This window comes from Cydia splendana, chromosome Z (assembly GCF_910591565.1).
Source record: "Cydia splendana chromosome Z, ilCydSple1.2, whole genome shotgun sequence".
NCBI lineage: Eukaryota > Metazoa > Arthropoda > Insecta > Lepidoptera > Tortricidae > Cydia > Cydia splendana.
The window spans coordinates 18,208,551-18,231,389 of record NC_085987.1 but is presented as its reverse complement, the minus strand read 5'-3'; the positions used below and the strand labels follow the sequence as shown (position 1 = coordinate 18,231,389).

At 36.6% G+C, this 22,839-nt stretch overlaps 2 protein-coding genes across 7 annotated transcripts in view; one reads left to right on the top strand and one right to left on the bottom strand.

The window, feature by feature from the left end:
• LOC134804701 (uncharacterized) overlaps positions 1-4,626 on the bottom strand; it is a 34,378-nt gene extending 29,752 nt beyond the window's left edge. For 2 of the 4 annotated variants that reach the window (XM_063777846.1, XM_063777847.1), the window contains exons 1-4: positions 4,478-4,626; positions 4,159-4,369; positions 3,770-3,896; positions 819-1,636 (exon numbers count right to left, since the gene is read on the bottom strand). In XM_063777846.1, coding sequence (XP_063633916.1) covers positions 819-1,636; positions 3,770-3,896; positions 4,159-4,369; positions 4,478-4,546 — 1,225 coding nt within the window. In that variant the 5' untranslated portion in view covers positions 4,547-4,626. The remainder of the gene's footprint in view (positions 1-818; positions 1,637-3,769; positions 3,897-4,158; positions 4,370-4,477) is intronic. The other 2 variants (XM_063777849.1, XM_063777850.1) reach the window with 2 other exon arrangements.
• A 2,824-nt stretch (positions 4,627-7,450) lies between these two features.
• The window catches only part of LOC134804714 (probable multidrug resistance-associated protein lethal(2)03659), a 36,658-nt gene continuing 21,269 nt past the window's right edge, over positions 7,451-22,839 (top strand). For all 3 annotated transcript variants that reach the window (XM_063777874.1, XM_063777873.1, XM_063777875.1), the window contains exons 1-11: positions 7,451-7,560; positions 11,454-11,548; positions 15,766-15,916; positions 16,770-16,841; positions 17,250-17,445; positions 18,944-19,081; positions 19,805-19,889; positions 19,975-20,131; positions 20,438-20,651; positions 20,879-21,011; positions 21,480-21,557. In XM_063777874.1, the coding sequence (XP_063633944.1) occupies positions 7,484-7,560; positions 11,454-11,548; positions 15,766-15,916; positions 16,770-16,841; positions 17,250-17,445; positions 18,944-19,081; positions 19,805-19,889; positions 19,975-20,131; positions 20,438-20,651; positions 20,879-21,011; positions 21,480-21,557 (1,396 nt within the window). In that variant the 5' untranslated portion in view covers positions 7,451-7,483. The remainder of the gene's footprint in view (positions 7,561-11,453; positions 11,549-15,765; positions 15,917-16,769; positions 16,842-17,249; positions 17,446-18,943; positions 19,082-19,804; positions 19,890-19,974; positions 20,132-20,437; positions 20,652-20,878; positions 21,012-21,479; positions 21,558-22,839) is intronic.

Sequence of the window (22,839 nt, the reverse complement as noted above, 5' to 3'; positions counted from 1 at the left end):
GTACCTACACCTATTGCATGATTACGTCTGTACAAAAAAAAAATATGCGAATTTTTACCGACAATATTTTCATTCATTTTCACGGAATTTTTGTATCATCCGTGAAAATGAATGAAAATATTGTCGGTAAAAATTCGCAAAACTTTTCCCCACTAAAAATTATCCCCGCATATCCGTTACATATCATAATAAAACAATTACATGATAAAAATATTCAACGACGAATAGCTCTTTTATACCATTTAAAGTTACAAAACATAATTGGTAGGTACATACATACAAGCATAGGCCAATCAAATTACTTTTTTTTTCGAATAATTAATTCCCAGCAAGCTGGAAATCATTGTAGTACCCTCAGTTGGTCCTAAATGCGTGTAATCCGAGTTTGCTCCATCCCAGGTGTGCATAAATTTTTGCTCTTTTTAGTTTTTTGCTTGTAGATGGAAAACAGTACGAACGGTTTGGCAATGCAAGGAAAAAGATATCTCCTAAGGCAAAATGTATGCACACATCCTGGGACGGAGCAAACTCGAATTACACGCATTCAGGGCCAAATGAAAGTATTAAAACGATTTCCTGCTTGCTGGGAATTCATTCCACAAAACACTATTTTTGGATCTAATTTGATTGGCCTAGCGAGGCAATACAAAATTTACTAGAAAGTATGATGGTGTAGGCATTACAAGGTGTTTAAAACAATGAAAAAAAAAATGAAAGGTTATTAAGTGACGTATGGTTAAAATCCAATGGGTTTAGCCTAAGTTACAGTATAATGGAAAGCTAAGCCGTGATTTCAACCATCGATTAGGACTTGTCACCTGCTAGTTCATTATATTCGCAACACTTATGCGGTATCAATAAGGGTCTTGCCTTTCTCGAAACAGGACTAGGTACCGAGTTCTGTTTCACAGGAGCAATGGAACTAAAAATCTTATTTGAATGATATACATTAATTGGAAAGTGGTTTCTTGCCAATGCTTGTTTGTTGTGTGTAATTCTAACAACTGGTTTACACTGACAACTGGTTTCGGGATGCCAAGAGGGCACCGCAAAACCTTGTCCTTCAACTACGTGGCAAATGTTGCTAATAGCACTACCTTCAGGCCTTAGAGGTCTGCTTCGAGTTATGGTCTGCCTTAAATTCTTTAGATCATCTGATTGTTGCTTGCTCGTGTTACTTTCAGATTCTCTGAGTCGAAGCACCCGATTTTGAATGTATTCTGAAACGAATGTTGAAGAAACCTTTGAAGGTCCAGTATCACAAGGTTTAGCAGTTCCTCCGCGCAGGCTTAACGGCATCTCATCGCTAATCGCAAACAAATCACTTTTCTTTTGTTTGTCCGCGGCATTGTCTTTGCCACCAGCAGACTCTTTGATGTCATCCTCTTGTGGGAGAGCTAGTGCTGGAACATTCGGCTCCCATTCGGGAGAAAGTAAATCAATATCCCACTGGGTGCCCATGTCTGTCCTTGCCACTTCTTTGGGTAAATCCTTGTTATTTAAGTTTACATCTCCATTAGCATTTTCGGTGGTAGTTATGGCATCTACATTAACAATATTTATTTTACTGGAAAGCTTGGGCAATTTGCTTGCTGCACTGGCTGACTTTTCACGGCTCAATTCATTTGCAGCTTCCCTAAAAATTTACCACATAATATTTAAGCTTCGTTTTTATAATATGCCAGACACTAAAATGACAGTTGAATTGTCTAATCTACTGCCCAATTGTCATGCTTTTGTACCATAATCACAGATCAGTTGAACAAATTAGGGCATTAAAACTATCATTTTAGAGTATGGGACATAAAAAGAAAGTTTAAAGTAATTAATTTTTTTTCGCACCTGCTTCATAATGGGTTAGCGTTGGCAGACTTTAGATCTAAATGTAGTGCTAGTATTTATACAAGGCTATACAATACACACTATTAAAATCTGAAAATTAGTCCAACACAAAGCTACACGATAATGGATTCGTTTGAATGGCAACATTACCCATCTTCATTGTTCTTGTTTAGAATGAAAATATCCTAACACACGATAAAATAAAAAAAGACTACTTATAAGTATATCAATAACTGCAGTGCTGCGATGCTATGTACATAATAAAGTGTCAAATTCGTTACAGGTCATTAATAAAGAAAATAAAAATAACTTTTATTCTGGGTATTGGCTACAGGATCAACCATTCTCAACACATAATATATGTATGCAAGGGCCAGCCAGCACAGGTGAATATAAAAAAAATACCCCAATTATAAAATTTTATTTGAGTTGATTATTTTAAATAGTTTAAAGTACCTCAATAGTCCCAGTGTCAGGGACTTAGGATAATAAAGCTTAGAAACTCAGTTACATAATACAGATCTGTCAAAAATTAATCCTAAATATAAGATGTCCCCCTAATCTAGAGACGTGGCAGAGTGTCAAGCCAAGTTCAAAGGAAAAACAACTGGCAACGCAGCAGCCATTATATATTTTCTTAGTATATTTTTATAGGATTTAATAAGTTTTCTTATTCATCATTATAAAGTCTCATAAGAATGGAGCCATTGGTGGCCTTCAACATCAACTTATAAACTCAAAAACAAAAAAAAACAACGGGTTGCACTCCGGGAGTGCCGACAGAAGTTAAAACTCAATGACAAGTCCAAAATGACTGCAGCACTATATTGTATAATTGACCCATCCTCCTTCCAATTGAAAAACTTTATTTCCGAAATTGCTGGCCAGTGAGCATAAAATTTTAGCGTTAATTGTTTAAAATTCGAATAGAAATTGTAAAGTTACCTTGCAGACCTCGCATCTAAATATATTTGAACATGATATTTTGAGTTTTATTCACCAGTACTAGAGTTCACTTTTATTAGCGATTTCATCAAGATGTATCTTTATTGAATTATATTGGAGTGATATAAAGTTATGTAACTGTGAGATCCTCGTATTTACAAGATTAGAACATTGAGCTTTATTGCTTAATATAAAAGTCCAGTTTTAAATAATTGACCTGATTATGATACATTATGACTAAAGTTCTTTGGTAAATAACATTGTCCGTGACACTTGACAATAGCGTTACGTTATGCATTCTGAATCGAGTTTATCATTTTTTCCCCACCTCAAAAAGTGCTCAGCGCCGCTAAAGAAGTTTTCACTTCAAAAACTGAACCAATGTGAGTTCATTTGACTCTCCCACTACTAAGAGTTCAGCACAATGCAACTGTAACTTCGAAAAATATTAAAAGTGTGAAGTATAAAATGAGATGATCTTCATTTTGACAAGCCAAAATGCATTTGTCTTGGCATGTTTCAATTTTTGGACAACTAGAGGTTAAAACAATAGTGTAGTGTAATGTGACAGATAGATGGACAGACAGAGTTGCACCATAAGGGTTCCATTTTACCCAGCAGTTTGTTAAAGAATCCTAAAAAGAACTTATATATTGAGCACTATGGTGCAGAATTACTGATGGGCATATAATTAAGCAATAAAATCCAATGCAGTTGAACACAAAACTTCCTCCTTAATTATAACTATAAATTAGCCTTAAAACCTACAATGTTCAAATTAGTTCATGGTAAAAAGTTATATAATTGCGAAAGCCTCCCATTTGGCTTTTTGAACATGAAATTCAGGCTGCCTTTTGATGCATGCCCTGCACAACATGCCCATGCCCTACTACAGGTGTAGCAATGCAAATGAAAAAAGATACCATTATGGTAATGTTGTCTATGGACCTGAACCTGTGCAACACGCTGGGGACTTATTTACCTTGCTTGCAACTTTCTGTCCAAAGCCTTTTTCAATTCATCTATTTTTTGTTGCTTCTGCCTTTTTACTTCTGCTGCAGCTTCTCTCCCTCGTAGATGGGACAGGTCAACTTTTACGGAAAGGTTCTCTGAAAATATCAACATTTACTATTTCTTTCTAACATGATATGTATATAAGCGAACATACACACAAATTATTTGCAAATTAGTTAAAGATAACAATAAAATACTTTTACACAAACCAATAAGAAGAATAAAAAATAAGGAGATCAAAGTGCAGGGACTATAAATGTATAATAAGAAGGTTTAAGTATTGGGTTTAAAAATATTAGATATCCTCTAATCTTCTCTGAATTGTAGTAGAAGTAGTCTAGTGGATTTGTTAGTAACCTGATTGTGTCAGCCCACGAGCCTGCTGGTGGCTGCTCCCTACATTGCTCAATCCTCTGGAATATAACTCTTCTAGTTTTTTAACGACTTTCTCTTGATTCTGCTTGTAATCTCTTTCTTTCCTCTCGTCAAGTTCAACCACTTGGCGTAGTTTCTCAACTTTCGCGCGTTGTCTTATTTTCTTGGCGATATCTTTAGACTGTTCTCTAACCTAAAATGAACAAAGCGGCTTCCTTTATAACTTAGTTTGCAACTAAATCGCACTCACAATTTATGGATATGGTATAATAATATATCTCTACGAGTCAATGATTCAAACCTGCTGGAGTCGTAACTGACGACGACGGAGGAATTCACTTGTTTCCTGTGATTCACTCTTCGAAGTCATATTGACATATGATCGTAGTAAAAAGTTTGTTATTTTATGAAATAACTGTCTTACTATTCATTCGGATTCGGACTTCGGACACCTGCAATGTTGCAATGTGAACTCATCACAACTCACAACTCACAAATCACAAATTTTTGAACAGCTTACGTCAACGATTCAACGAACTTGTAAACTGCCACAGAGTAGTAAACAGGAGCCGACGCTTTTTTGTATGTTGTATGCATAGATATAATATACAGAGATACCTTCCAAGCGAGCTGTCAGTGGGACCACTTTTGTTTAGTGTACGATTAACAATGAGGCCCACCTTGCTGTAGCCATGTCGATAAAGTCATATCGATAAACTATCACCATTTCTTGCAATTTTAATTTTACTTCAAAAGCCCCCTCCAGACTATCCGCGTGAATCGCGGGCGAAGCCGCGAACGCGAGTATGGAGTCGATTTCTCTGTCTGCGAAAATCGACTAAACACTCGCGTTCGCGGCTTCGCCCGCGATTCACGCGCATAGTCTGGAGGGGGCTAAAGGTTTAAGGATACCTAAAATGAACAAAAACGCTTTTATTCTTTATTGTGGTTATCAGATCACAATTGTATAGTCACGCCCCAGCAGGGAACCAAGGGAAAGTTCAGATATTTAATTAAAATACATAAATACCTACAAAAATAGGTGTTCCTCACTAATTGAATTATTTTATTATATTATAATATATTAATTATCCATTAGCATTGTAATTATGTTTATGTTTAACGAAGATATTGAAGCTTCAATTAATCGCTATTGCATTCCGCTGTGTAGCGTTTATCGATATATAACATGATTAAAATCGACTTTTCACATCCCTAAAAGAGCACACATATACGTTTTTACGCACACATACACAACCTGGGTCTACCTAAAAAGGGGACACTTGGATTTGAAGTCCATCTTGTCAACAGTATGGTTGTCCTTTTTTTACAAACGGCATTTTTAAAAGAGCAAGGAGAGAGAAATGATACTAGTTGCTGCGCCGTCAAAGAGAACAGACAGAGTTGGGGCCTTGAGGCCAATTCACTTCGATAGCGATGCCATCTACTTTCTCGAGTAGAGAAACTATATAAAACCAATATATCAGTAGAAAAAGGCATGAAATTCAAATTTTCTATTGGAAAACTACCATTAATGCCTACATTTTTATAAATTTGCCGCTTTTTTTACTGACGGAAATGCCTTCACAGCATGAATCTAGTATTAAAACTGGATCTGGCATGAGGGTGGGGAGAAGTGACCGAACAGGATAGTCTTATGTATCTTTCAGTAGAAGTAGCAGCGAAAGAGCTATTATTGTTTGTCCTCGTCACAGTCTCACATTTTATTTGTTCCCCACCGTTTTTTAGTATGGATTATGGTGGGCAACAAATGAATTCGACGAATCACAGCGGAGGCACGCGTATACCACTTCTATACGGATACGATCCTACCTTCTATGCTTGACAGACTTTTTTTTAAATTATGGCCTGGATGCGAGTTCTTTAAGCCAACTTAACTTTTTAACCGACTTAATGATTTCAAAACATTACACCATGACACTCCTTTTTTTGGCAGTCGAATAAAAAGGAGGAGGTTCTCAATCCGGTTGTATGTTTTTAGGGTTCCGTACCAGAAAGGTACAAACTTTGGTACAAACGCAACCCTTATGATTTATGATGCGACTCTGTCCATCTTTCTGTCACATTGCTAAATATATCTCGAGGACTTTAAGTTACGGATTTGAAATTTGGAATAGCTGGTCAAGCAGATCTTGTCAGTAGAAAAAGGCGGCAAATTTGAAAAATGTTGGCGCGAAGGGATATCGTCCCATAGAAAATTTTAATTTCGCGCCTTTTTTTACTGACAATATTTGCTTGGCCAGCTTTTTTATATAAAATAAACAATGCTAAGCCCCCATTCACACGACAGCTTTTTCAACGCGCGTTAAAAAAGCGTTTGAATGACACAAATGGATACGTGTGTATTTATTCACACGACAGCGGTGGCGCTTTTTATCAAGCGTTGTTGGATTTTCGACTTTAAGCCTTGGACGTTAAGTCGAAATTAGAGTGCGGACAGATTCAAGCGCTTTTTTAACGCGCGTTGAAAAAGCTGTCGTGCGAATGGGGGCTAACCCACTCGCATTGAAAGCGTTTTTTTTAATTAACTATGGAAAATACCCAGTATGAAGAGGGGGCAAAATTTCAGTCTAGTCAAATAGGGTATCATAATGACATTAATGACTTTTGGACCTTTTGGAGGAAAATTAGAAAAAAAACATATCAACTAAATACTAGCAAAAAGCAGAGCTTTGTAGGCCCCGTTCGCACGGCAGCTTTTTCAACGCGCGTTAAAAAAGCGTTTGAATGACACAAATGGATAACCATGTATGTATTCACACGAAGGCGGTTTTTAAGCGCGGCGCTTTTTTTTCGAGCACTGTTCGATTTTCGACGTTGAGCGTTGGCGTCAAATTGAATAGACCATACGGAAATCCGTGTATCTGTTCTCACAAGCGTTAAAAAAGCGCCGGCGCTGCTGTCAGTTGGATGTCAAGTGTCAATTTTTGGTGTCAATCGTCAAGATTATTATTAGTTTCACCTTAAAAATGTCAACTTATGCTTACAAATTCCTGAAATATTCAAGCTATATTCAAATAATACGTCGTAATAGCAAATAAAGTATGGCTTTGCTGAGATGCGTACGTGGCAGTACGACTCACAAGTGATTTTTAAGCGTTCATATGAACACAAATATTGGAAACGGTAAAAAAGCGCCAACGTCGGGTTTTAACGCAACGCTTTTTAAGCTGTCGTGCGAATGGGGCCTTATAACCTTCCAATGCCCACGTGATTTAATGAGTGGCCAATGAGGCCATGACCACGTTGATTTATTTAAAGTAGGTATCATTATACCTAGCTAATAATGGACACAGGACCAAAACAGAGACGCCAAGTAAATCCACGCTATACGGCGAACATCTTTTCTATTCTAACATTTGGGTAAGTCCGTATTTTTTAGCCAGCAAAGCTTAATGTACGATCGCCACGACCGGCTGGAGTCGGGCCGCGACGGAGCGCATTTTCTATACGCCTATACCTACACCTATTCAACTTTGGTAACTATTTACATATAATACTTTTATAGCTATAGATGGTCATGGGTCATGGTCTAAGATCCCACATATATGGTCGACCTTCACTAATCTGTCTGACAGATGAAACTATGAAAATATGAAAGAAAATATGTTCCAGAACATAAATAAATAGGCTTGCCTAAAGAAATATGGTCAAGGCTATTTTTAATAAATTTTTGGAATTTTTTTTTTCGGCAAATTTCACCGATTTGTCTGACAAACGAAATAAGTTTCAATGGAAAGTATACAACTTGTACAACATAAATCATCTAGGTTGCCTATCTTTTTCCGGTCACTATTATGTGGTTGCCGTGTTTAACGAGGTGATTTTATATCGATAATTGCACTCATCTGTCTGACGCCTGAATTATACATCAAAATGATGGTAATTTTATTCCAAATACAATGGTATAGGGTTGCTTGCGAAAATCCGGTCACAAATAAGGGTTGCCAGGCTTTTAATTAAAATACGAAGAGAAGACTTTTAGAGAAAACTCATAAACGGCTTAACTGATCAAGTTTCTTTTAATTTTATTTGATTGAATTTTTTAAGCACTATTTTCATAATTTTTTTATATTTTTTGGACAGATGGTTCAAAAGTTAGAAGGAAAAACCTGTTTCTTTCGAGGCGATTATTTCCTAAAATATTCACTTTATCAAAAAATGTTTTTTGAAGAACCCTATTTATTTTAAAATTCATATCAAATGACATCTTACAACATAGGTATCAAACGAAAAAAAAGAAAAAAATGTATGTAACCATTTTTTTCGCTTCAACCCTACAATGTGACATGTCGTTGGATAGGTCTTTTGAAATAAATACGGTTTTTTACAAAACATTTTTCGATAAAGTGAATATTTTAGGAAATAATCGCCTCGAAAGAAACAAAATGTACGTGTTCTTTCGTGGCAACCCTATGGTGTGGGATGTTGTTGGAAAGGTCTTTCAAAATGAATAGAACATTTTTTGATAAAGTGAATGTTTTCGGAAATAATCGCTTTGAAAAAACAAAATGTGTGTGACAATTTTTTTATCGTTACAACCTCATAGTGTGGGGTGTCGTTTGATAGGCCTTTCAAAATAAATAGGGGTCTTTAAACAACATTTCTTGATAAAGTGAATCATTTCGGAAATAATCGTTTAGAAAGAAAAAGAAAGGTTTTTCCTTCTAACTTTTGAATCATCTGTCCCAAAAATATGAAAAAAATCATGAAAATAGTGCTTGAAAAACTAAATCAAATAAAATTAAAACAAACTTGATCAGTTAAGCCGTTTATGAGTTATCGCTAAAAGTCTTCCCTTCTTATTGAAGTGAAAACTTCTTATAATAAACTCGAGACAACGTAAGGCGATCACGTGACCGTAAGGTTTAGAAGGCCACTCAATTAGATGGCATTTAAATCAATAAAGAAAAACTCAATGACATTACATGAAAAAGGTTCTAATCTTGTACGGGTTGAAATACGAGGATCTCACAGTTACATTCTAACTTTATATCACTCAAATATAATTAAATAAAGCTACATCTTGATGAAATCGCTAATAAAAGTGAACTCTAGTACTGGTGAATAAAACTCAAAATATCATGACCAAATATATTTAGATGCGAGGTCTGCAAGGTAACTTTACAATTTCTATTCGAATTTTAAACAATCAACGCTACCAATTTGAATTTCGAATTTTAAACAAGCTCACTGACCAGCAATTTCGGAACTAAAGTTTTTCAATAGAAAGGAGGATGGGTCAATTATACATAGTGCTGCAGACATTTTGGACTAGTCATTGAGTTTTCACTTCTGTCGGCACTCCCGGAGTGCAACCCGTTGTTTTTTTTTAAGTAAAAGCCTGGCAACCCTTATTTGTGACCGGTTTTTCGCAGGCAACCCTATACCATTGTATTTGCAATAAAATTACCCTCATTTTGATGTATAATTCAAGCGTCAGACAGATGAGTGCAATTATCGACATAAAATCACCTCTTTAAACACGGCAACCACATAATAGTGACCGGAAAAAGATAGGCAACCTAGATGATTTATGTTGTACAAGTTGTATACTTTCCATTGAAACTTATTTCGTTTGTCAGACAAATCGGTGAAATTTGCCGAAAAAGTTTTTGTTTCAAAAATTTATTAAAAACAGCCTTGACCATATTTCTTTAGGCAACCCTATTTATTTATGTTCTGGAACATATTTTCTTTCATATTTTCATAGTTTCATCCGTCAGACAGATTGGTGAAGGTCGACCATATGTGGGATCTCCTACTATCAAGCAAATCTTGTCAGTAGAAAAAGGCGCGAATTCAAATTTTCTATGAGACGATATGCCTTCCCGCCTACATTTTTCAAATTTGCCGCCTTTTTCTACTGACAAGATCTGCTTGACGCTTGACCAACTTTATAGGTAGGTATTTTAATGATGCCAGAAACAATGCTAGTAGGTTAAGGCCCCATTCGCACGACAGCTTAAAAAGCGTTGCGTTAAAACCCGACGTTGGCGCTTTTTTACCGTTTCCAATATTTGTGTTCATATGAACGCTTAAAAATCACTTGTGAGTCGTACTGCCACGTACGCATCTCAGCAAAGCCATGCTTTATTTGCTATTACGACGTATTATTTGAATATAGCTTGAATATTTCAGGAATTTGTAAGCAAAAGTTGACATTTTTAAGGTGAAACTAATAATAATCTTGACGATTGACACCAAAAATTGACACTTGACAGCCAACTGACAGCAGCGCCGGCGCTTTTTTAACGCTTGTGAGAACAGATACACGGAGTTCCGTATGCTCTATTCAATTTGACGCCAACGCTCAACGCCGAAAATCGAACAGTGCTCGATAAAAAAGCGCCACGCTTAAAAACCGCCATCGTGTGAATACATACATGGTTATCCATTTGCGTCATTCAAACGCTTTTTTAACGCGCGTTGAAAAAGCTGCCGTGCGAACGGGGCCTAAGAGATCTAATGATATACAAACTTATCTAAAAATTTCGACGTCAAACATCGATTTAGTTAAGAGAGTGAGAATTCCATAAGTACAGTACAGTATCTACGTACGTACCCTTCCTTATTCACTACTCTCACTGACTGCTACTGAATTACAGTCGTGGGCCGAACGCGTCTGAACAATTGAGTGAAATGCCACCACGGAATAAAGAAAGAGCGCGCCCAAAGAGAATATAATCACTACGTAGCGCGCCTTCTACTTCCCTAGTTGTTTTGTAAATGCCACTCATGTGTCATTCACAAAACAACTAAACCACTCATGTGTCCGGAACTCCGGATAAAGGCCTGTCCAGACGAGACAATTTTTTGCCAATCTAATTAAATTGTCCGATCAAATAAGGACGTGCGGACTCAATCGCCAATATGGGCAATATGGCTAATTTTACCATTTTTCACTAATTTTTAATTTATGGTGATATTTGAGTGCTCTAAATTAAAAAAAGTGCCCCTAAACGCGAATACTAGCGTCACAAATTAGTATTGGTACGGGTACCGATAAAATGGGGTCCCATTTTATCGGTAATATCGATCATAATCGGCGAACCAAATTGGCCTTTGAGTCCGCACGGCCTGATTTGATTGGCGAAAAATTGTCCCCGTCTGGACAGGCCTTTATCCGGAGTTCCGGACACTTTAGTAATAACTTTCTCCCTTGCAGTGGCATAAGTGGCATTCACAAAACATAGAGGGAAGAAGAAGGCGCGCTCGGTTTCTTCTCTCTATTATTATTCCTCTGTTTTCTTCAGATGGACATTGGAGACGTTCAAGTTAGGTTACAATCGTGATATTGGCAGCAACGATTTATATGCGCCTCTACCAGAACACCGGTCGGATGTCTTAGGTTGTACCTTCTACATTTACTTATATTTTATATTTATGCATAACTCTACCTAAAACTGATGAGTAATTGGCATTTTATCCACAAGAGTGGCAAAGTAATATGATTCGGATTTTGCACGAGCTGTGTACCGTGTGTATTCTAATGAGTGCGCGTGTTCTGTTGTGTGGGCGAAATGGCGGTCGGTGAAATTGAACCATTCGACGAGAACAAACGTAAGCGGCGGTAATAAGTAAGCGGTCGTCATACGTGGACCGTCTTGAACAATATTTATTGTTAATAATGTTGATGAAGCAAAGAAAGTTACGTACTTTATTGTTTACTTAAGTACCTTTTTAATACATCAAACTAGTTTTTATGTTGCTGGATTCGTCAATCTATGCGTCCAAAGTTAAAACGGCCGTTTTTGTTTTGAGTTCCTAGATCGACGAATCCAGCAACATAAAAACTAGTTTGATGTATTCAAAAGGTACTTAAATAAACACTAGAGTACGTAGCGGCCCCCTTTTTTAAATACCAATAAATAAAATTTTGTTCATTAACAATTGCCTAAAAATAACTTTAAGATAAATTTATACAAGTATTACATTTGTTGACATGTTTCAAATACACCATATTTTTTTTAAATTTTTCAATTAATATTTAATACCTTTAAAATTATATTTAATGTTACGTAATCGCGGTTACATATCAGAATACCGAAAATTTATATACCTAATGTCGAATCACCTATGCTCGATTCACCTATTTTTAAATTACCTAACGATCATTTTACCTAAACATTGAATGACCTAAGTTTATAATACCTAAACTCAATTAACCTAATGGATGAAACACCTAATGAACGTTTTACCTAATGCACATTTTACCTAACGCACGTTTTACCTAAAGCTATTATACCTAATGCATGAAACACCTAAAGCTGACATACCTAATGGACGATCCACCTAAAGCTGATATACCTAATGAACGATATAGCTAAAGTTGATTTACCTAATGGATAAAATACCTAAAACTGTTATACCTAACGAACGAAATACCTAAAGTCGATATACCTAAAGGACGGAATACCTAAAATCGATATACCTAATGCATGTTATACCGAAAGTCGATATACCTAATGGACGATATGCCTAAAGTTGATTTACCTATTGAACGAAATACCTAGAGCTAATATACCTAACGCACGTAACACCTAAAGTCGATATATCGAGTCGAGTTTATATTTGTTCCAATTCATGACTACTTATTGATGAGTGTTAATATTATTTCCTTTAAACGTCGTAATCAGCATTAAAACCTACTGTTAATGTAAGAAAATGTACATATTTTATTACTTACCTCTTCATCATTATAACACGTTTATTTTTCAATATTGAATATTGAAAAACCGTTCTTAATAAGTTGTCTGAATGGAACGGAATAGCTGTCGAAACGCCTGTCAAAGAAGAGGCGTTTTTTTCTTACTGCATGTTTTAAGTTTCATATTCTAATTTATTTTTGACTGCGCATAAATATTATATGATTTAAACTATTTTTTTCTTTTTATTTAGTGTTTTTAAATTTAATCTGAATTTAATCAATAAATGTATAGATTTTATCATTTATATATATAATTTAATAATTTTATTGTAGGTTAATTACACATAATATTACTTATATTTTTATTTTTAATGTATTTACTTATTATTATCTGCAGTAAATGATTTTTTATAACGACTTTAGGTATTTCGTTCATTAGATGTGTGTTCATGAGAAAAATATGGGTGTAGCCAACTTATTCAAAAATATCTCCCATAGTTCTTAATTCGCTGATATAAGAGCTAGGGGACATATTTTTGAGATGATTTGTGCACCCACATTTTTACAGATTACTGTACCTAATAGGTATATCAACTTTATGTGTTACGTGCATTAGGTATTTCGTTCAATAGGTAAATCAACTTTAGGGATATCGTACATTAGGTATATCGACTTTCGGTATTACGTGGATTAGGTATATCGACTTTAGGTATTCCGTCTCTTAGGTATATCGACTTTAGGTATTTCGTTCGTTAGGTATAACGGTTTTAGGTATTTTATCCATTAGGTAAATCAACTTTAGGTATATCGTTCATTAGGTATATCAGTTTTAGGTGGATCGTCCATTAGGTATGTCAGCTTTAGGTGTTTCATGTATTATGTAAATCGGTTTTAGATATTTCAAGCATTAGGTGTATCAAGTTTAGGTAGATCGACCATAGGTATTCTGAGCTTAGGTAAAACAATTATAGGTGAAACGTGCATTAGGTAATTCGTTCATTAGGTGATATGAGCTTAGGTTAATAAACCATTAGGTGTTTAAAAAAATAGGTGAATCGAGCATAGGTGATTCGACATTAGTTAAATCAACTTTCGGTATTATGATATGTAACCGTAATCGCTTTTTCACGCCGCGCGCGTTTCCCGAAAATGAGGCGCAGAGGGCTGTGTTCAGGGTTACATATCAGAATACCGAAAATCGATTTACCTAATGTTGAATCACCTATGCTCGTTTCACCTATTTTTTAAAATACCTAATGACCAATTAACCTAAGCTCATAACACCTAATGAACGAATTACCTATTGCACGTTTCACCTACAATTGGTTTACCTAAGCTCAGAATACCTATGCTCGATTTACCTAAAGTTGAAACACCTAATACTCGAAATACCTAAAGCTAATATACCTAATACATGAAATACCTAATGTTGATATACCTAATGCACGAAATACCTAAACTCGGTATTCCTAATGATCGAATTGCCTAAAGTTAACATACCTACTGCATGAATTACCTAAAGTCGGTATACCTAATGATCAAATTACCTAAAGTTAACATACCTAATGAACGAAATACCTAAATTCGATACACCTAATGCACGAAATACCTGAACTCGATGCACTTAGCAAACAAAATATGTACCTAAAATCAAAAATATAATTATTGTTTAGTAGAATATTATTAGGACATAAGTACTTACAAGATTTGGTATAAATTTTTTAGCCAAATCATTCAATTGACTTACTATTTTTTATTATAATATAAGGTCTAGTCATTTGCCAGAGTCGAGATAGGTGCGACGACGAGCAAAGCGAGGAGGAGCGTGTTAGGTTAACTGCAACCAAACAGTGCCAAAACCGACTTTTATTTCATCGTCATGATGTTAACTTACAAAAATTAAGTTTTTGATAAGATAAGATAACTAATTTTGTATTAGACTTCAGAAATCATTCTACTACCTAAAAAGTAGCGTTTCAAAAAGTGTATTTTTAAGTTGTTATCCAAACAAACAGTTTCTACTGTAAGGTTGGGAAATCATACGATTTATTGGGTGGAGTTGCCACTTGATCATTCGGCAAAATGATATGAATTTTGTACTAGGTATATAGACTGTAGGTATTCCGTGCATTAGGCATATCGACATTAGGTAATGCGTGCAGGAAGTATATCAACTTTAGGTATTTCGTGCGATAGGTTTAACAGTTTTAGGTATTTCGTCCATTAGATAAATCAAATTTAGGTACATCGTTCATTAGGTATATCAGCTTTAGGTGTATCGTCCATTAGGTATATCAGCTATAGGTGATTCGTGCATTAGGTACAATAGCTTTAGGTGAAACGTGCAGTAGGTAAAACGTGCATTAGGTATATCGTGCATTAGGTATTTCGTCCATTAGGTTATTTAAGGTTAGGTATTATAAACTTAGGTCAGTCAATGTTTAGGTAAAATGATTGATAGGTAATTTAAAAATAGGTGAATCAAGCATAGGTGATTCAACATTAGGTAAATCAGTTTTCGGTATTCTGATATGTAACCGTGTTCAGCGTTGAATAAAAAGTATAAATAATGGAGATACGGTTCTGGAAGTAAGGAATGTTTGATTGGAAATATCCTCCTCTTTTATAATATTAATTTTGGTTTCTTAAATATAATTAATACTTTTTGAGATATTTGGGAAATAAGAAAAATCTACTTTTTTCTCCCTTTTTTTGTTAATAACTTTTGTAATTTTTTGTGTGCTAATACACGCTTCGAATACATTTTTCTAGACATCATTATGAATCTAATGAGGTATCACACGTATTTTTAGGAGTATTATCTCTATTTTTCACCGTTTTCCGTTACTCGAACAGACTACCGTCCTTGCCCTTGAAAAAATGGTCGCCTCGTCGGGCTAACCGTTGTTAGTTCGTAGGTAATGCTCTCCAGAGGGCATGGGAACACGAAGTGCGCACGAGCGCCGCGGCAGAATCCAAGCCTAGCCTATGGAGGGCGCTGATTAAAGTCTTCGGAGCAGAGTTCATGCTCTATGGACTGATCCTTGCAGCCATGGAGTTTATTATACGGTATGTAAAGCCCCCTCCAGACTATCCGCGTGAATCGCGGGCGAAGCCGCGAACGCGAGTATGCATGTAACGCAGACAGCGAAATCGACTCCACACTCGCGTTCGCGGCTTCGCCCGCGATTCACGCGCATAGTCTGGAGGGGGCTTAACGTAAAGATAAGGTAATTAAAAATTAATTTAGGTAAGTAATAAAATTCACACTTAAATTTATGTCAAAACATCTCATCTGTCTTGAAACACTTTAAAAAATATAACTTGGTAAAAGGCACGTTGGGCACGTTGCCCAATGTTCTTTAAAATAAAACCGGCCTACGTTCCATAGATGCCAGAGTTGCCCGACCGATAAACAAGTACATTCTAGACAAATGGGGCATTTGTAGATTTTTCTGCAGAATATACAATTTTATTATATAATTAATATGTAGTTTTATAGTATTGGTCAAGGTTTTCCGTGACGCCGTACTGAGCAATTCACAAAAAGTTTGTACATTTCGATCACATCTTAGATTTCTATAAAAATTGGTATGCTGGTAAAGTACATGAAGCTGAACAACTTCCACCACATGTCCCAAATTGTCCCAGAAAGTTTCTAAGAAACATTCCTTTTTTGTTACCAAATGTGTAAGGAAATCTGGTAACAAAAAAGGAATGTTTCTTAGAAACTTTCTGGGACATGGTGGAAGTTGTTCAGCTACTACTTTACTTTACCAGCATACCAATTTTTATAGAAATCTAAGATGTGATCGAAATGTACAAACTTTTTGAGAATTGCTCTACTAATGTTAGTTTTATTGCCACATAAGTTAGATAATAATTAATTTCTAAGTAATTTGACTATTTTGTTTCCGGAAAGGCTGCAGCAACCGTTGTTCTTGGGTCTAGTGCTCCGTTACTACAATCCAATTCCAGATTCCCATAACAATACGTAAGCTATAATTTATAAGTTTGATTTATAAGTTTTATAACTTATAACTAGTTATTAATTTCGCTTAGTAATACCACTGTAGTATATATCTTGCTTGTAAATAAATATTTTAAACATTTTATAACAAACATTTTGCTTTCTTTCTCTTTCGCTCGGACCTATGCCGACTATTCCGACTCTTACCATTTTTTTGCTCCTAATCAGAATCATTAAAATTATGGATCGCCAAGGTTTGAACTCACGTTCTTGAGGGGGAAGGAAAATTAGCAGTGGAGGATATGTTTATAAAATTTGGACATATCCCGCCGATGATTAGAAATTTTGTCCCGAAATCCAATAATAACACCGTAGTTCCGAACAACAATGCTAGTGGTATCTAATGCTAGTGGTCCCGTAATTCGTTCGCAGGAACCGATATTTTTCCCGGCTGTTCCACTACTACGAGGCGGCGGGAGGGGTGAGCTGGGGCGAGGCGGTGTTCTTCTCGCTAGGCGTGGTGCTCACGAGCGTGGTCAACGTGCTCGTGCAGCATCCTTTCATGATGGCCGCTATGCATATCGGGATGAAAATGAGAGTTGGTGTTTGCAGCTTGATTTATAGAAAGGTTACTAATGACAGACTGTTTATTCTTGGTTTTCTAAAATGCACATGAACTTAGGGTACCTACCTATCTACACTAGATAGATCGGCTAGGTAGGTACATGGCCTAAATTTAACCGACCTAATATGGCCATATTTATAATTAAGTAATAAGTAGGTACTAGGTACTCACGTACATGAACTGACTGTTGAAATTCGAGGTAAATATCCAATTTTATATGTGGATAAACAGTCTTTATAATTTACTTATCTTTGTATGGTACTTATATCAAACAATAGCTTTTAGCGAAATAGTCTTATCGGTTCCTACTTATTAGAAGCTTTGTTATTATGTATAACGGGTGTGGCCTGTAACATGAGCAAAAAATTAAACTGTAGGCTGTACTCTTCATACTGACCAACTGAACATTTGTTAAGCGACTTTTAAAAATAATTTGTGGTTTGATTTTTATTACACTTTAAAGTTTATTCTAAGACGCAATGTATTGCGAATTTTGTTATGTTTAAGGCGTGACAAGCAACGTCAATCACAATAATATGGCGTGGCGATGGCGTCCATTGAAGATAATATTTATTTTGTATGAAAAATAGGGAGTCTAAATACTTCATAATTTTTAAAAGTTGTTGAACAAAAGTGTCACCGTTTGAGGAGTACAATCTATGTTTAAATTCTTTGCTCGTGTTACAGGCCACACGGTGTATATGTAGGTACCTATGTTAGTGTGAATCGTGGAAGCTAAATTTTACCTACTTCGCGACTTCCGATTGAGCTGGAATTTTGCATACATACGTAAATCGGATGACAATGCAATATTATGATGACATGGTGCTGATCTGTTGATGGAGACAGGAGGTGGCCATGGGTACTCTAATAACGCAACGCAAACTAATTGTGTTTGGGGTTGTTAGAATTGTTTCGATGAGTATTTTTGTTGCTTGCATGTGGAAAGAAAGTACAGTCAGAGATAAAATCTTGTACCAAAACTGTTTTTTTAAAGCTATTATTAAGTACAGTCAGCAGCAGAAGTTGCTAAGCGGGCGAGGTGTTCATAATGATCTTGACGAGACTTTATTGTTAAGAGAATAAGAGCGTGTCAAGGTAATTTTGAACACCTCGCCCGCTTAGCAACTTTTGCTGCTGACTGTACAAGCTTTTATTTAACTTGCCCTGTTAGTGGGTATGTATGTTAGTTACTGGGTCAAATCTTGGAAGCTAAATTTGACCCACTTCCCGATTTCCGATTGAGCTGAAATTTTGCGTACCTACTTACATATGTAAATCGGATGACAATGCAATATTATGATGACATGGAGCTGATCTGATGATGGAGACGGGGGTGGCCATGAAACTGTGATAAAACGACGCAAACGAATGATGTTTGGGGTTGTTAGAATTCTCTCGATGAGTATTACTGCCGATGATGAGTATTATTGTAACAAAAATGTAATTTTTGACAAAACTTATTAAGCACAGTCGTGCGTGATATTGGGTTTTGTTTCAGGCTTTGAGAGTGAGTCTGCAGACGATGGCTGACAACGGCGCGGGGCTGGTGGTTAACCTGATGGCAAACGATGTCAATAGATTCGACACGGGACCTTTATTCGCACACTACCTTTGGATCGGGCCCCTTGAGACCTTGGTTAGACAATAAGGTCAGGTGCAGTGAAAGGAACCGAAAAAACGAACATACTCTAAAAATGCTCGTGATAGTGCAATAACACTACCTGCTCTCTATACCCTAGACTCCCTAGATAAAATAATCTTTATGCCACTAATATGCCCCGCCTACTCCACCTGAGCTTAAACTCGCATATTCATTCATATTAATTTTATTTTAAATCTTAATAGTGTGTACACCTGCTATTCCTGCTACATAACTCTTTCAATGTTCAAAGACTCCGTAGGCAGATGGAACTGATGATGATGTGTAATATTTGTCTGAATTATTTTTGTCATTATCCTACCTACTATTTCTTGTTACTATAGACTACCAGCCGGGCTAGCACATGATTGGCGCGACAGTATCTCGCGGCGAGATAGTAGACTACGCATCGCTCTTTTATTAACATAGTGCTAGAGTCCACAGATATTATATATATACATAGTTTTAAGCAACCAACACACGAACATACAACCAGAACCACCAAACATAGAATAGCATACCAACGGCGAAGCGCGTGGGCGCGGATCGAAAGACCTCCGCCACTTGGCTAACGACGGTCGGTCAAAAAGTCCTGAAACAAGCAGATATGAACCCAGATATCGCCCAGAATGGAAAAAAAACGGACAAGAAGAGCCGACCCCAGATGATGGTAAATGGCGCAGACAGATGATGATGATGATTAGACAAATGCTATTTCAGATCATGACGATGTTTCTGTATCGAGAGCTGGGTACGGCAGCTGTATACGGAATCCTTACAATTGTAGCAGTAATTCCATTTCAAAGTATGTTTATTTATATCAACTATTTTCTTTTACTAATGATTTGACTTTGAGGAATCAAGAGTCTGCTTTACTCCCCTTTGTTTAGTTTTTCTGGGAACACGAACGGCATACTACAGACGAAAGACGGCTTTGAAATCTGACGATCGAGTCCGACTGACGAAGGAGATCGTCATGGGAATAGAAGTGATCAAGATGTACACGTGGGAGGAACCGTTTCGAGCGCTTATAGATGATGTCAGGAGGTAAGATCTTTATATTATGAATCAGCTACTAAACTTATAATTTATCCTGGGGCCGGTATAAAGATATTACCTACCGGCCCCAGTGAAAGAGGACTGAGTATTTATTGTGCTGAAATTTTTAAATATGTAGTTTCATATTTAGGAGTATGTACTTATACAAGCCAACACTATGTACAACCTACATAATATTTATTATGATATTTTATGAGTATGCCATTTAATGGTTGGTATAGGTATGATGATGGTGACTAAAGACACTATATGACAATGTGAGTTTAGTAATTTTTAAAGTAAATTGTATCGCAGGCAAGAAATCCACAACATCAAGATGACTTCATACATCCGCGGTGTGATAATGTCGTTCATAATGTTCACGTCTCGGTTCGGCATCTTCGTGACGGTGTTGGTGTACGCCGGCGCGGCGCCGCGCGTCACCGTCGAGACCGTCTTCTTCCTCACCTGCTACTACAACATCATCAAGCAGACCATGACGCTATACTTTCCTCAGGGCGTTGGACAGGTAACTACTACCAATCACACACTTTCCTAGATATTTACAACACGCAGCTTCTTTTTCTGTTTAAAGTTATGATCGATCTTGTCGATGTGTCTCTAATAAAGTTGATGTTGCTGAATAAGGGCTTTTATTTTTTTATTTTGTCTCTGTTCTACATACCTATTTCAAATATAATGCGGTATTTTAGAAAAGCAACCAATATTTAAATGATTTATTCTTCTGATTAAAAGATAGCGGAAATGAATGTAGCGGTACAAAGGATACGGGACTACTTGATAAGTGAAGAATGCCAGTTTCCCCCAAAAACGTTTGAGCCGAGTGCGGGACCTACGGAAACTGTCAAAAAACGTGTGACAATCGTTGGTAAATATCATTTGGTGATTTTATTAAGGTTAGGTGGGGTCAGGGGGAAACTCGTGGAAAGGGTTTTAAACTTGTTTGAATTTTCATACTTCCTCTTGGCCTGGGAAAAAAATACTTTGATTTTTCACATTGTCCGATCCGATATCGGCTGTAGGATCCAACATCCACGTAGTCAGCCCCGCCTTTGCAGTCATGCACACTACAGCAAACATTACCCATGCCCATACACGCACACAAACAAATATTATCATTTATCGGTCCTACAGGTGACGGGAACTCCGAAGGGTCATTCTCAAAAAATATATCTACGGTCTAATTGCCGCGAAGAAAATGTATGAAAATAGTGGTTTTTTTATACTACCTAACACTTTTTTAAATGATCATTGCTAGACAAGTCGATATTTAATGTCTTGGCAATAAATATGCCAATATTTAGCCAGTGAAAACTTATAAATTGGTGTCATGCAGTGGACCCGACAGTACCTCCTCGCGCGCCACTCAGCCCGGCCAGCACCTCAAACATTCAAGATAGCAATAAAAATCAAGGTGAGTATAGGCAAAGAGAATAGATAGTACAGAGGGGTCCTTGCATAGTAAATTTTGTAGTCACAGTAAATTTACTGCCATCTATCTGCCATCGACACACGACTAAAACTCAAAATGAAAACGTATAAAATTATCAAAAAAAATTATATATGTATATGGATAAATGATTTTATTATTTTTATATCATTTTGACCCATGTTCATTCACTGATATCTATGTGTTAAAATTGTTAAATCTGAAACGGTGTCGTCACGCCATCTAGCCGAGCATAGGCCAAAGGTGTGTGCGCCATCTATCCGAGAATGACTTTTCTTGATTTCCGAGGCACGTTTTTTCCTTAGACTTTATTCATCTTATACGAAGTTACATATGTCTTTGGTATAGGTATTCACGTGCTTTTTAATTAAGTAATAGGGGATATTACTGCAATGTTCTGCCGCCAGAGTGCAGCACTACCGACTCAGTAAATTCATAGACTAACTTATACATACTGTGCCTTAAACTGTTTTTTGACAAGTTTTCACAGACAATAAAATATGACATTGATGCATCAAGGCGGTTTGTTAACAAGAGCCGACAGGTAAACGCGAAAATCGAAATTTAGTTATCTGCCTCTTTATCGCTCGAATATGCAAGAGTGATAGAGAGATTACATAACGAAATTTCGATTTTCTTGTTTCGCGGTAGGCAATGTGTCAATGTGGTTTGTTTACTGTATGTGCCACAAAGGTGCCACCTACGCAGAGCTTTGCCTAATATTCCCTATTAATAGGGTAGACAGAGGGAAATTGAACCAAGATAAAAAAAATCCGCTGTATAGAAGAGCACACCGAAATTGCACCGAACGTCGCTCTTTGCAACGAGTAGCTAGATCAGTGCCCCAAACCTTCGAGCAACACGGACGGGAGGCGGCATTCGCACTATTTCCTCTCTGCCTAGGTACAAGATCAACTGATCTAGCGCGGGTAATAAAACTAGTTGCGCTCGGATTTTTCACTAGACCGGGTCCAGTCGCGCGAGTCAGCAGAAAACGGTTTTTTATTGTAAAAAGAGGTCGGTGACATCAAATTTACAAAAAGTAGGTTTTACATTTCACATGTAATTTTTTTTTTACATATCATAGGTACGTTTAATTACATTTAAACACAATTATTATATTTTAGTCTCATGTAATTGTTGGATATATCGATTTTGTTCGCCCAGTAATAATTGCGGATCGGTCGAGCGACAAATCCGACTTCTCATCTCTCAGAATACAATAAAATTCTTCGACGAAAATGTG